Source organism: Columba livia, chromosome 22 (assembly GCF_036013475.1).
Source record: "Columba livia isolate bColLiv1 breed racing homer chromosome 22, bColLiv1.pat.W.v2, whole genome shotgun sequence".
NCBI classification, from domain to species: Eukaryota; Metazoa; Chordata; class Aves; order Columbiformes; family Columbidae; genus Columba; species Columba livia.
In genome coordinates this window covers 6,769,441-6,783,965 of record NC_088623.1, presented here as the reverse complement: position 1 = coordinate 6,783,965, position 14,525 = coordinate 6,769,441, and the positions used below count along the sequence as shown (strand labels likewise).

At 57.1% G+C, this 14,525-nt stretch overlaps 1 protein-coding gene across 20 annotated transcripts in view; it reads left to right on the top strand.

Moving 5' to 3' along the window:
• LOC110355490 (uncharacterized) overlaps window positions 1-13,413 on the top strand; it is a 53,360-nt gene extending 39,947 nt beyond the window's left edge. For 5 of the 20 annotated variants that reach the window (XM_065039119.1, XM_065039120.1, XM_065039117.1 and 2 more), the window contains 8 exons: window positions 325-513; window positions 646-1,675; window positions 1,909-2,355; window positions 2,752-2,814; window positions 3,103-5,003; window positions 5,107-6,264; window positions 6,995-7,115; window positions 7,261-7,791. In XM_065039119.1, the coding sequence (XP_064895191.1) occupies window positions 1,131-1,675; window positions 1,909-2,355; window positions 2,752-2,814; window positions 3,103-3,337 (1,290 nt within the window). In that variant the 5' untranslated portion in view covers window positions 325-513; window positions 646-1,130 and the 3' untranslated portion in view covers window positions 3,338-5,003; window positions 5,107-6,264; window positions 6,995-7,115; window positions 7,261-7,791. Of the gene's footprint in view, window positions 1-324; window positions 514-645; window positions 1,676-1,908; window positions 5,004-5,106; window positions 6,265-6,994; window positions 7,116-7,236; window positions 7,792-8,084; window positions 8,199-8,778 lie in introns of those variants that run through there. The other 15 variants (XM_065039130.1, XM_065039128.1, XM_065039132.1 and 12 more) reach the window with 15 other exon arrangements.
• Window positions 13,414-14,525: the final 1,112 nt, after the last annotated feature.

Sequence of the window (14,525 nt, the reverse complement as noted above, 5' to 3'; positions counted from 1 at the left end):
AGGAACCGTGGGGATCCTTCAGGCTGGTTTCCTCCCAGACTCTTCATTTGCAGAGCATGTCACTAGCTGTGGAGTAGATGGAGTGTTTCATATCAATTTTCCACGATGCCAGGCCATAAATAAAGAAAAGAAATGTTGCGACTGTTAATCAGTCGCTGCTCGCCCAAATGAGTTCCCTATACATTTTCCTGTTCTATAATTACTTGTCACCTATTGCGAGTTTGTAACTTTTCGCTCTGTGATTCTGTTAGGTGGCGTTTTCCCTGTTGACAGCGTTAATCTGTTAGCTGTGGGTTGCTTTTTTGGTGAGTTTTGTTTTCCCAGGCAGAGTTAAAAACCCGTTAAAGGGCAGCGGAGGGTTCTTATGTGTTGGGAGCCGAGGGAGAACAACCGATCGGAGCTGTGGTTTCATGTGTGCCGGTACCTGGTGCTGCACCGTGCGGGTTGTGCCCACAGAGACTTCTGGCCGGTATCCGGTGACCGAAGCCGGTGTTGCCGCAGGCGCGGGAGCAGGTGCGGAGTGCTCTTCCCTTTTTCCGTCTCGTTTTCTGCCCGTTTTCTGTGGTTTCTGGAGGCACGGTGTCCTGCAGCGCTCAGCGCCCGCGCCGTGCTCCCCGGGACTGGGTCAACCACCCCGTGTTGCAGGTGGCAGCGGGGACACGGACCCTCTGCATCAGCGTCCTGGGCAGGAGCCGCAGATCCCGTGAGCCGCCGCTCCTGCTGGGCACCGCTGGAACAGATCGGCCTAATGGGGGAGAAACAGCCAAGTGCCACTGCTCACCAGGCCCCGAGCTGGGACGCAGAGCCGACTGCATCTCCCTCTCCTCGCACCGCAAGGAATTGTAATCACACACCAAAGGGACAGACAGGCTGGAACGTATTAACTGTGGCTGTCACGTGGAGCCGCCCCAGGGACCCGTATATGAGCGGGGAGGCTGCTGAGCTGGATTCAAGGGGCAGAGTGTAGGAAAACGAGCACAGGCTGGTGGGAACGTGTCCCGCGAGCCCGGCACCGCTACCCGCCGCGCTTTACATCCACCGAAACCTCCCCGTACCTTCGATTGCCTGGCAGCCTCTGCTTTGAAGCCAGAATAAAAGACAACTTCTAATGTGGTAAAGGATAAAACACAATGGGGAAGTCGGTCTGCTCTACAGGAGGAATAATAGGTCTATTAGGTGAATACATTTGCTGTGAACCCAGCCAAAACATTTCATTAGAGCAACGGGGCTCCTCTCTCCCCACTGATAAAGGAACCCGTGCGGAGGGGCCGGAGCTGCCGGGGGTTTCATTTGGGAGGCGGGGGGCCGTGTGTCCCGTGGGGGGGCTGGTCCAGTGTGGGATGTGGCTGGTGAGCGGGATTCCCTCTGCCTTGGGCCCCCTTCTCCCACGCACCGGGGACACCCGCCTTTCGCACCAGGGACACCCGCCGTCCGGAGGGACCGGGGACACCCACCTTTCACACCGGGGACACCCGCCTTTCGCACCAGGGACACCCGCCATCCGGAGGGACCGGGGACACCCGCCTTCCGGAGGGACCGGGGACACCCACCTTTCACACCGGGACACCCGCCTTCTGGAGGGACCGGGGACACGCGCCTTTCGCACCGGGGACACCCGCCTTCCGGAGGGACCGGGGCTGTCACTGCAGACCAGGCTGAGCACTGAGCAGAAAAGGTGCTATGGCAAGCCTAGTGCAGCCTTGCATTCCTCCACAAATTAGTTATCAGGATAAATAATTATATATTAAAGCCATAGTGGATGCAAATGATTTAATTAATAATACAAGCTTCGAGAGTAATTTGCAATTTAAAGTGCTGTGTAAAAGCCTGGTATTAGCAATACTTATTTTTATTTATTAATTGCTGGCTCTCTCAATCTCCGTGGTGAACAACTCCACATCTTTTCAGTTTTCAGTTGATTTCCGTGGCTCTGGAGACTCGCGGTGACCCCGTATGGGAGGTGCTGGGCGCCCCCGGGCTGGGCCTGGGTCCACCTCGCTCCCTGGACCCCTGGGAATTAGGGCTCGTACCCGCGAGCCGGGAATGCCCTGTGGCTCTGGAGCTGTGTCACCGGGAGGGCTCATCGCAAGTGTCCTTTACCCTCCGAAGTCACGTCTGGCTCCTCGTCAGCCTTTCCCATTCGCTGCAAACCGCTCCCTGGACAGCGAAATGTTTTAATGCGCGGGACGCGGGGACACGGCGGCACTTGTCCCTTCATCACCACCAGAGATCACGGCAAAGCAGGCTGGCAACACTTAATAAATTGATTCAATTTGGTGAGCCAAAAAAAGAGAGAGAGATTAAAAAGTTAAAGGAGGAAATAACATGGGATGCTGCCAGCAATTGTGGCGGATGGTAAATCTCCTCTTTATTACTCCTTTATTATTTCCAGAATCTGAAGTTTAAATAATTAAGCAGACTAAATGGTGGATGAATATTATTTTCAAGTTTTGTTTATTGATTCTCAGAGGACAGATGTGCACAGAGGAAGCCGATTCTCCAGTGGTGTAAATCAGCGTAGGATCGTTAACATGAACGGCATTTAAAGGAGATTTACACCAGCTGAGTCTTCTCATTTTGGGTGGAAAATATGGAAGACTACATAGATTTTAATAATTTTTTGTTCTGTCTTCTGTGCAATTCATTTATTTTCCCATTTAAAAGCACATCAGGTTTTTTGTTTGGTTGGGTTTGTTTTGTTTTGTTTTGGTTTATTTAATTTAAATACAGCGTGTTCATTCTTTCCCAAAGGCAGATGAGATCCCAGTTCCCGGAGCAGCCCCCGAGCGCCAGGCTGGAGGCACCAGGTTTTGGGTGAGCCCCTCGTGGGGTCTCCTGTTCTGAAGGGCAGCTCCAGGCTCAGGCTCCGGGACCGCGAACCCTGGGGTCTCACCGGCCCCGGAGCTGGGGGCTGGGGTGCTTTTGGCAGAAGGGGATGGAGACAGCGGCTCCGCGGTGGGAGCTGCGAAGGCCTGGGAGGAGCGGAGGCGTGTGAGCCGCTATGAACGGCGGGGCCAGTTATGGAGACCAGGAAGTCAGTCTAACACCTGTAAGTAAATTAACCCAAAGGAAATATGATGTTACATGAAATTCCTGCTACAGGGGAGCGGCGAGTTTCACCGTGCGAAGTCTCAGCATCACGAGCGGGGTTTCTCGTGCTCGAGAGACCTGGAACACAAACGTGCGGCCGGGTGTGCATCCGGCTGTTACAGCTTCATTCTGCACTGACGGGCCGGACGGGCAGCGGGAAGCGATTTTGTTCCAGCAAGACAGGGAGCGTCTGGGGCGGCGGGAGCTTGGTTGGGCCCCTTCTCATCTGTTACCAGCCTGGAAATGAAAAATCCGGCGGTGATTTGTAGCAGCTGCAGTGGAGCAGAAAAGCTGTTGACACCTCCGATCCATCGCCGCTGGATTTGTGCTGTGCTCCCTGGTGGGCTGTGTGGGTGTTTAACCCGGGCGGCTGAGCACCACGCAGCCCTTCGCTCACCCACGGGGGGAGAGAACTGGGGAAAAAAGTGGAATTCCTGGTTTGAGATAAAGACGGTTCAGCTGGACAGACAGTCGCCACGTGCCTTTTCAGAGGAGGTTTGTGCGTTCGAGAGGAGCTGTGCATGGCACTGAGTTTCGCTCCCATACCCGCAGCCAGGGTGAGATTTTGTCCTCCAAAATGTCACTTGGTAACAGCAAGTAATGACAAACACTTATTGTTATTCTCCCTTTTCTTCCTCTGTGGGAGTAGATGGTATTGCTAAGTGACCGAATACTCCTTTGACCCTTGAAAATGCAAGAGTCATGTTTAATTCATGCCTTTTATTCATAGGTTTGGGCTCCTCCGGTTCCCGTCCCGCTGGGCGGCTGTGGAGCAGGGGGGCGTTTGGCCAGAGCGGCCTCGGGGCCGCGGCACCGGCTCCATGTGCGCCCGCGAGGGCTTGCGAGACGGTAAATACGGCAAGTTTTCCTGGGACGTGTGACCCGAGCAGAACGGGGGACGTTGTCCTTTCTCCCAGCACAGCTCTGGTTAAAGCACTGGAACGCAGATTGCTGTGGGCAAAGCATCACAGCAAGGAAATGGAGAAGCAGCAAAGGGAGGGAACGGCAGCCTGGAGGAAGATTAAGGGTTTAGAGAGGATGGCTGTGAAGAAAGTCATTAGAGGAAATTAAACATAGGCTGGAGATGGAGGCTGGGGAAGAAATCTGGCCATGCTGGTGCGAGGGGACATTGTAGAGGGGGAATTGCTCTCATCGCTGGACTGTGCAGCGTGGGGACCGCAGGACGGCATCATATGAAGCAGGACGGCAGCACACAGAGCAGGACAGTGTCATATGGAGCAGGACAGCAGCACATGGAGCAGGACGGCAGGACAGTGTCATATGGAGCAGGACGGCAGCACATGGAGCAGGAGGCTCACACGCCTCACAGCCCAGCCAGAAACTCTGGCACTGGGACCAGCCTGGGCTGAAAGCAGCAGCGCAGCAGCAGGGGCTGGAGCAGGCAGGAAGACGTTGGTTGCTGCCCAGTGGAGCCTTGGTGTACACACTTGATGGACACGAAAGAGCTTTCGGTAGAGCTCTTCTGCCTCTGATTTTTCAGCCTGGTGATGGAATGTGCAGTCTGGACGTGCCTCCTCCCTCGGACAAACGACAACCTGAGGCGTCATCAGTTGCCTTGAACTTGGCAGCTGCTTCAGCAGGGAGGTGCTGTGGGAGATGGGCCGGGATTCCCCGCCAGCCTCGCGTGCTGAGGATGCTGCTGGGCGGGCAGCACGCGGGGCCTGACCCCGGTTCTCCTCCCCCACTGCCCCTTTTCTTCTTAAAAAATAGGGAAGAATTAAATCCCATCAATGGCTTTTAAAAGCCAACTGAAAATGTCCTTTATTAAATTACCACCCTATTGATCTAGCAGTCATCCGAAAGGGGATTGATTGAGGACTTAAACAGACGCGCAGCCGGGCCAGACGTTCAATTAATGTGCATAAACGGGCAGTGGAGAAGCAATTTTCGGAGTAAGTCAAGCAAAAGATCAATCCTGTTTTGCCTTCCGTGCCAAAGTTGCTTCTGTATTTATTTTTATGTTATTTCATCTTTTTTTCCTCCTGTCCCTCTTAGGATAAGCACATCGATGAGAGGCAGAGCCCGCTGCTCCCGCAGCAGTGATCGGCACCCCCAGAGTCACTGCTGGGGCTGATCTGCACCCCAGAGTCACTGCTGGGACAGACCCTGTGCCGGGTGTCCTGGGGCTGATCTGCACCCCAGAGTCACTGCTGGGACAGACCCTGTGCCGGGTGTCCTGGGGCTGATCTGCACCCCAGAGTCACTGCTGGGACAGACCCTGTGCCGGGTGTCCTGGGGCTGATCTGCACCCCAGAGTCAGTGCTGGGACAGACCCTGTGCCGGGTGTCCTGGGGCCGCTCCTGCCCTGGGAGCAGCCCAAGCGCTTCCCTTCCCCAGGACAAACCCCCCAACCCCTCGGAACAGCAGCACAGCCCCTTCCTGCCGGTAAATTTGGGGGGCAGGGGGAAAGAAGTGATTTATAGATATAGTTGGGATTTTATTTGCATTTTAAATCACACTCTCTGCTAAACTAATGGACCCCCTATTTATAGATGACTCCAACATAAAGTGACTGCTAATTACTACAATTAATATAGCGTTAAAGGCTTGCCAGCCAACTCCACTGCAACTTGTATCGCCTACTCATTTTCAATTAAGGCACATTGACAAGTAAAATACGCAGTTATTAAGAGCAGAGCCCTGTTGTGTAATTACATTTTTCTAAGGTCATTAATCTCCTGCAAGATTCAGTTTTGCACCCGATGGCCGGAGTGGGGGCAGTTTGGAGGGACAGCCCGTGGGGGGACGGTGGTGGCATTTAGGGAACGTAAGAGAAGGGGAGATACTCTTTTTCTCTCGTTGTGCCCCAGGTTGCGGGTGCACGTCCTCGGGTGGCCCCGGGGACCGTGGTGTCTGTGGCAGCGGGTGCCGCAGCCTGTCCCGTGTGTCCCCTCCGTGCGGGAGCTCAGCCCCAGCAGCAGCGGCGCTTTTGGTGCGTTGTGCAATTTTGGCCGGGTGTCGGTAAAGGCGCTACCAGCCATGGAGGAGGCAACCCGAGCAAAAGGAGAATAAATGAAGAAAAGCCAGGCTTAACTGCAAACAAACCAGCAAACAGGCAGAGCAGCAAAGGACCATCGGCTCCTGGATGCCGCCAGCAGCGACTGGCGCAGTCATGCGCAAACATCACGGCGTTCGTGCACACGCGGTGACAAGGTGTAGTGCTGCGGTTATAATGAGGACCGACACAGGGTTCACACCTCGGAGCCAATGCTCTGACTGGGAGCCCGGAGCCGGGGCTGGTGGCCGGTGTGCGCGGCGGGGCCGACCCCGCTGCCCCAGCCCCGGGGTGGCCGGGAGCCGTGCTTTACGGGGGTTTGGTTTTGGTGGAGCTGAAGCTGCTTCTCTGAGCCTGCTCTCCTGCCTCGGTCCGTGGTTTCGTCTCTGGCCGCTCTGGGGTTCCGCGTCTGCTCTGGCTCCCTGGGCGCTTTCTGAGCCAGGACTATGTGCCACGGCAGCTGCTCAGCTGTGTCTAGTCTGGGATTACAGCTGATTCCCGTAACTCTGGGCTGTAAGCGCCTGGCACGGCCCCAGCACAGCACAGCGGTAAATCTGCGGGCCCTTGTTTGCCTCCAGCTTTACCAGCAGCACAAAGAGCAGCGGGGGCGCGTGCGGGGAATGAAGGTGTCTGAGGGCTCCGTGGGGTTTGGGCCTCGGGCACCTTTCTGGCTCCTGCCCGGGGTGACAAACGCCGGCTGGGTTTCTTAGCTGTTTAGATCCTTGTGGAAGGGGAACGCGGGGGTGTCTGCAGGGCCGGCACTGCGGGACGGGGCTGCTGCAGCAGCCGTGGGTCAGGTTTACTCCAATTTATGGCTCTTTCGAAGAAGTCTCTGGGAAGAGATGCCTTTTGCCCGCTAGATTACCAACATGTCTCTCCTCTCCCCAGGGCTCGGCTCCGTGAGGTGACTGACACAGAAGCGGTTCCAGCGCTGGAGACTGAGACACCAACGAGCCATTTGCCAGGAAATTACCCTTTGAGATTCCTCCTCTCCGGTCGGTTTAATTGGGTGAGCTCAGGGTGGCTTTAATTGCTCTGCTCAACACGCAGCTTCACCCTCTCTTTTTTGTCTCCAATCCCTCTCCTTCCCCCTCCTCCTTCCCGGCACCATTTATCTTCCTCTCCTACAGCATCTCCCCTTGTTTTTTCCCCAGTGTCTCTTGGAAGTGGTGACAGGCTGAAAGCTGTTTGAGTCCTCAGAGCTGACACGTTCTTTAAGGCTCCGATGCATCCCGGGGGGTGATGAGCTGCGTGGGGACACCGTGGGTCTGCCCGTGGGGCGCGCGGTGGAGCGGCTGCTGCTGTTCTGAGCTGTTTGGTGACGGTGGTGACGTGCGGCGGGATGGGGACCGTGTTTGCAGCTGAGCCGCCGTGCGGCTGGTGTCCCCAGCTCTGTCCCAGCGTGGGCTGAGGCTGCGGCAGAGCTGGTTGTGGGGCGGTGTGTAGTGTGGGTCAGATCCGTGTCTGAATGTTATGTGGTGTTTGGAAGCGAGAACGGATAATCAAGTCTGCTCCCTGGCCAGCAAGCAGCAGATTTGTGGCTCGCTCGTGGTCCCCGAGTACCCAGCACGAGCGTCCCAGCAGCACCGCGATGAATAAGGGATAATTTAAAATGGCAGCTGAAGTCCAAATTCTGTTTGTAATAAATACATAAACCAGTTAAAAATAAATTGATTAGCCAAGGATATCCTCTTAACACTCTTTAAACTCTAACATCTGTTTGCAATAAATAATTCAGCGGGTAGATATTAACGAGGAGGCCGGGCACGGCGGGGGGGCAGTGCGGGGGCTCCGCGGGGACACGGGGCGCCTGCACGCAGTGGGCACAGCCCGGTGGCGGTCGCACACGTGTTTTCTGGCACATCCCTGTCCCGCTGTGGGATCCCGGGGAGCAGGGGATGCAGTCCCCCTGCCTGGCTGCGGCAGCAGAACCGCCTGGCACAACCTGCTAATTGTTGGGTTTCTCCTTTTTAATCAGCGCTCGCAGCTGCTGTGCCTGACGCGCGAGGGGCTGCTCCTGGCGCCCGTCCCGAGCCCGGCGCCGTGTCCCCGCGCAGCCGGAGCAGCCAGCTGGAGTCGGACCAAGGCTGGAGTGAGTAATGCACTGGGGAGACTGGAGAGCACCGGCAGCTCTGGGTGGGGGGACAGGGATGAGGGACAGACCCACTGGGACCCAACGCTCCAGTCCCTGCTGCTCCATTCTCCAGTCCCTGCTGCTCCATCCTCTGCCAAAACAGCTCCCAGAGCTCCTGAGGCCACAACGAAGTGCTTCTCCTATTAATCACCCTCTCCTGTCGGTGTCTGCCCAGGAATTAAACCCATTTGTCACTGCTGCCCGTTCCCAGCCGCCCCACTCCCCTGTGCTCGTCTTGCGGGGCGGCTGCTCGCGGCGGCCCCACGGCCTGTCTGCCCCCACGTCCTCAGCACCACACGCCTTATCCTGTCTCTGGCTGCTTAGAAACGTCCCAGGGCACGCACAGAGCGATTCCTCCTGGTCTCCACCTCCACAGCCCCATCCCAGGCTGGGAACCCCTGCACCGGCCGTGGTCAGGCAGCCCCTGAGCCCGGCACTCGCTGCTGCTGCAGGGCTGGGCCAGGCTGAGACCACCCCTCTGCTCTCCCAGAACCCACCGGCAGATGCCAACGAGCCTCTTACATCCTCCCTTTCCCAGTGCTGAAGTGACAAGTCCCCTGAGTCGTTCTGCAGCCGACCCTGAGCCCCCCAAGCCAGGAGCATCGCTGGCAAGCACCAGGTCCCTTCGTCCTGCATCCCCGTGCTCTGCCGCCTCGCCACGCTGGCTCAGGCGCCACTTGCAGCCCAGCCCCTGGGAACAGTCCCTGGCAGCCAGCGAGAGCTGCTCGTTAATTAGCCTCCGTTACTCCCGAGCATCCCCTGCAATAACACACAGCTCCTGCCTTTTAACTACCTACAAGTAATCGCTCAGGCTCCAGTGACAAGGGAAGGAACAAGCCCCTGGTCGCATTGTTTGCAATAATTTTCCTGGCTGTTAACCTGCTCCCATGCTCTTAATTTTTCTCCACGAAGCCCCGGATGCGATGGGGAAGGACGGGAGCCAAGTGTGGCTCCGATCCCGCTGCTGACTCGCTGCCAGCACGTTCCGCAGGTCCCATTCTTCCCAGCCCATTCCATGTGCTGGTTTTAAGGGCATGGAGCGTGCGGCCACGTGGGTCTGCGCAAGGGAGACTTCTCACTTATGTCAGGCTACAAATTCCAATGGAAAAGGACGGAAAACATGAATGACTGTGACTGGGGTTTTTGTGTTAGTCCTAGAAATCGCGTATTGGCCTCAGAAAGGCACTCGCTGCCCCTAAACATCTTGTAATGCAAGGAGAACATCCTTCAGCCCTGTCTGAGCTGTCAGCCTTGCAGGATATTCCCAAGGAGCCGCTGTTTTCTTCTCTTGTTGCCTGTAAATCCCCGGCACACTTAATGCCTGTCTCCTGATCAGGAGCTAACGCCGGAGCCCCAAATAAACCTGCTGAAACGCCCCGGCTTAGCATGCTGAGCGTAATGTTCTTAGCCAGCCTCATCGCAGCAAATCTCCATATTTCTCAGGGATAAACGCTCACCTCTCCTCCCTCTGCCTTCTACTTTCTGGCTGATTTTCCACCATGGGTGTGTTGTGCGGCTGTAATTGCTGGTGGGATGCTGAGGCCGCTGGAAGAGTCTTTGTTTCGCCGTACCCTCTGTTGCGCACCCTGCGTGGTCTGCAGACAGCCCTGTCTTTGGTGGGAGATGCTTTTGCAAAGCCAGAAGCTGGGAAGCCCCTGAGCACCTTTCGGCTGGGCCGGTCCCGGCGGTGGGACAGGAGCTGCTGGCCAGGCTGGCGGTGAGTGCTGGCTGCACCGCGGGCACAGCGCTGCCGGGAGGGGGTTCCAGTGTCACCGTGGCGGAGCAGCGACCGGTGGCACCGCGGGCCGTTCTGGGCGCTGCAGCTCCTCTGCGGGTCGCTCCCAGGGTCTGGGGTCGCTTGTGCCAGCTCAGGCAGGGGCTGCTCGGTTTGACACTGATTCACATGCGTTCCCGGTGCTGCCTTTTGAATTTCGGGGGCAAAGGGAGCGGAATCCCGCCCTGCCCACACCGCTGCGCTGCCCTGAGCTGCTGCTGCTGCTGAAGAACAACCAGGGCTCGAAAGCCACGCGTGGCAGAGAGAGGCTGCGTCGAAACAGGACCCAGGTCAGCGAGCTCAGAGCCACCCGCCCTCAAACACGAGCCGTGCCGTGAGAGGAGGTGCTGGGCAGGGCGTGCTCACAGCTCGCAGCCCCGTCTGGGCGCAGAGCGTGGGTGGAGGAGGGAAAAGAGACCGTGGAAGGGGAGAGATGGGGGAGCTGGTGGGGGGAGGAGGGACAGGCAGGGATTATTCCTAAAGCACTGAGGGGGGGGAGATGAGAATGTAGATCACCAGAATTGGCGAGGGACAGGCCATAAAGCAAAAATAAAAAGGTATTATAATTTATGATGCACAGTAAAAATATCCTGGGAACTGGGTTATGAAGAAGAATTCATTCTCTCGCCAACTCTGCGTATCCTTAAAGATGATAAATGACATTGTGATTCTTCCGTGTATCCGAGAGCTGGAAAATTCACTCCACCTTGGAGCTCTGTCCGTGTCCCCTCTGTGCCTGTCCTGCCCCCCAAAGCCAAGAGCTGCCGAGCCAGACCCGCCACTGTCCCCCCGTGGGGAGGGTCCCCCAGACCTGCCTGGGGACGCGGCTCCGGGATGCAGTGTGGGGGGTGCAGTGCCCGGTGGGGCACAGTGCATGGGGGGGCCGTGCATGTGTGTCACAGGGCTGTGGCCAGGACTTCTGCCACCACTTCTGGGGGGCTGTTTGTCCCCCCATCCCCAGATGCAGATCCTCCTGCCCACCTGGGTGGCTGCTGGTGTCCTTTGCATGGTGCGCATAGTGTCCCAGTGTCTCCAGGTGCCACAGCAGAGCTGAGCGGAGGAGCCCCCGCACCCCCGTCCCGTGCAGGGTGCATGTTTGGTGCGAGTGGGAGTAATTCCCTTTATCATCCAGAGCCATGTGGCCTTTGAACCCGGCCCAGGCAGGTCAGGACCGGGTCCAGGAGCTGGGTTGGCCTTTACCCAGCTGAACGCTGCGGAGCAAGGTGTAAACGTGGATTAGTTGTTCACAAGGTGGATTTAAAGAGTTAGGAGAACTGAAGCCAAAACTTCCTTTAAAGCGCACAAGCAGCCTTGGCATCTCTTCCCTCCCCTCCGCACAAAGCCAGCCCGCTGGGTTGCTGCTTTGATAAGAGCCCTTGATGCCTCCGTGCCTCCAGGCACCGAATAAAAGGTTTAATTACCCGCTGCCAGGCCCGTAGCGCTGCTGACAGCCGGGGCTGCTCCTGCCCGCACCACGGGAAGGAAAAGCTTCCTGCAGAGCAGCCCATCCCAGTTCATCTGCAGGAGCGGCTGCTGCTGCTGCTCCGGGCGCTGGGCACAGCCCCTGCTCGCCCTGCTGCGCTCCGGGGCGGCGGGTCCCTCTGTCCCCAGGGCGGCGGGTCCCTCTGTCCCCTGGGCCGGTGGGTCCCTCTGTCCCCAGGGCGGCGGGTCCCTCTGTCCCCAGGGTGATGGGTCCCTTTCCTCGCTCACTTCTAGAGAAGCATCATGAGCTGGGAACCAGTGCTGAAGTGGAGGGTGGGGACCAGTCCCATTGGTAACGGCTAAAGAGGGAGTGAGTAATAAACAGGGATGGTGGATATTTGGCAAGATAAATGGTGCACAGAAAATACGCTGCTTGCAAACTTTGTGGGGATAAAAATGATTTGAAGAGATGCCGTCAAGATAAAAATCATATCTGTTCAAGAACAACTCCTCACAAGTGTTATTAATAGTACCCAAGATTGTTACACTGGGAAGGACTTTAAAATATTGCGTTTGCTTTTGCTGTCAGCACTGCCTGGTTCAGCTCCTGGTGTGCGCCTGGCCGGGGAGCGCGGTGACCCCGGGCAGGTGGGCGGCGGGTGAGGTGGCCGGGCACGCCAGCCCCACTTCCCCCAGTTCGGCTCCTCGGCACCCCCGGGGCCGTGGGTTTGGGGTGCAGCTGCGTTTCTCCACCCTGTGCTCCAGCCGTGAGCGTCCCCTGCACCCCGAGCTGCCCCTGCGTGGCGGCACTTTGGCAGGCGCTTTGCTGTGGCCACCTTGACGTCGATGCTCTGGACTCTTGCACAGAGCCCCCCCGTACCCCTTAACAGCAGCCGGGGGGGACATCAGTGAGAGGCTCCAGCTGCTGCTTTCCCCGCGCCCCGGGAAGCTGCGCTTTGCTGGGATGAAAGGCTCCTCCAGCATCACAGGCCCCCTCCCGGGGTGTTTAATTACCGGCTGTGATCCACTTGTCTCCTCAGCTTCTCTTTGCCAACATCAAGGTGCCGCTCAGCCGGGTCCCCCGTCCCACTCATCAGCTCCATCGCTGCGGTTCCCGCTGCCACACGGGGACAGGGACACAGGGAGGGATGTGCTGAGCTCGAGCTTTGCTCAGCACGCTGCTCGCTCGTTCTGCCCCTTCCCAAAGACCGCGATGTCCCCATCTGTCCCCTCTCCGCTGCTTAACCCTCTGCAGAGCTTGTCCCTGCGCAGCCCCAGCCTCTCCCCCTGACACCTCCAGTCCTCTCTGTGCATCTGGGCACATGTTGCAGCTCTCCTCTCCTGCAGCTCCGTGCATCCCGCAGCTCCATGCGTCCTGCAGCTCCGTGGATCCTGCAGCTCCACGCGTCCTGCAGCACCGTGCATCCTGCAGCTCCGTGCGTCCTGCAGCTCCATGCATCCTGCAGCTCCGTGCGTCCTGCAGCTCCGTGCGTCCTGCAGCTCCGTGCATCCCTCTGTCCCCTTAGCCCCCCAGCCCCATCCTGGCTGCCGCTTTCTCTGGGCTCCTTCCCAGCACTTGACACCTTTCAGCCTGTTGAGGATTCGTTGTGCTGCCTGGGCTGCTGGTGCTGCGGGAGAAGGGGGATCGCTGCTGTATTGTAGGCTGACTGGGTTGAAAGCTGTGAAAGCAGAACTGAGAATTTAATGGCACATTAAATATACGGCTGATTGTTAGGTCCAATTTTGATTTCAAAGCAAATATGGGCTTGGGAATTAAGGATGAAGATGAGTTTCACTACGAGGTAAATAAAAATTAACTGATGGTCATATAAATATACCTGCATATTAAAAGCGGGCATGTGTTTTTTGAAATACACTTGGTTAGACAAGCGAGAGTTTGGGTTATTTTTATTAAAGCTTCATAAAGATGGCAAAATTTCGAGGACTTACAAACAATAAAAATACCCCCAGCTCCACTATCTACCTCTGGATGTTTATGGCTGTTTAGAGCTCCTTGCACAAAATAAAAGCACCGCCACAAATTAAGGCAGTTGCTTGTGCTGCCTCTTGTCCGCGGTCTCTGCAGGTGACTGAGCCGTGCCCGGGGCGAGCAGGCAGCAGGGGACAGCGCGGGGTCCCTGGGGACAGTCCCGGCTCCCCGCGGGATGGAGAGGCTCCCAAGCTGGGAAATGGAGTGGAACGGAGTAATCGCAGGAACTAATTAGTCAGGGCTGTCCCTTGGATGCAAGTCCCTGAGTGTGGGTGCAATTAAGCCTCCTCCCCCATGATGCTCCCGCAGGGTCTGTTTACACTCGGGTGCTGGGGTGGGACGGGGCTTCCTGGCCAACCCCGCGCTGGCATTTGTGTTGCTGTAGCACAAATGTGGAATAATGACATTTGTACTTTGCGTATGCAGCACATCTGGAAACTCGGTGCTGGTTTGGGTACCGAGCGGGACTGAGGAGTGAATGCCAGCACGGAGGGCTCGGGGCTCGCGGGGTCTTGCCCAGCCAAGACTCGGCTTAGTCCAGAACAACAGCCCTGCAGTGAGGAGGAGGCAGAGAGGGAGCCAAAGCAAGAAAGAAACGCTCCTGCTTCAGGAGCAGTCGCCTCTGATTGTTACCAAACCTCTTGCAAGCATGAAACAACAAAGAAGTGAAACGTGGAGATAATTAAGGACATAATTGTAAACAGACAACTGCTTAATTAAGCTTTTCCTCTTTAAACCTGACAGAATCTGCTTACAAGGTGCAAGTGGGAGGGGAGGCTGCCCATATGCTGGGCCATCTGCACTGCGGGCGGGGAGGCGAGAGCCCAGCGCAGCCGGAGGAGGAGGAGGATGCTCCGGGTGGGGAAAAGAGCGTCGCGGCCCCGATCCGCCCCGGTCCCACGCGTGTCCCCAATGGGGTGGCACTGGCATGTCCCCATCTCCCTTCAGCTGCTGAAAAGAGCGGAGCCAGCCCAGCTTTGAGCTTCTCTCTCTCTTTTCCTCCTTTGTGGGATTTGGGGGACGAGGACGAACAGACAGCAAAGATGAATAAGTGGGAGAAAAAGGGAGGGGAACACCTGGCCCAGGCTCCTTCAGTCTG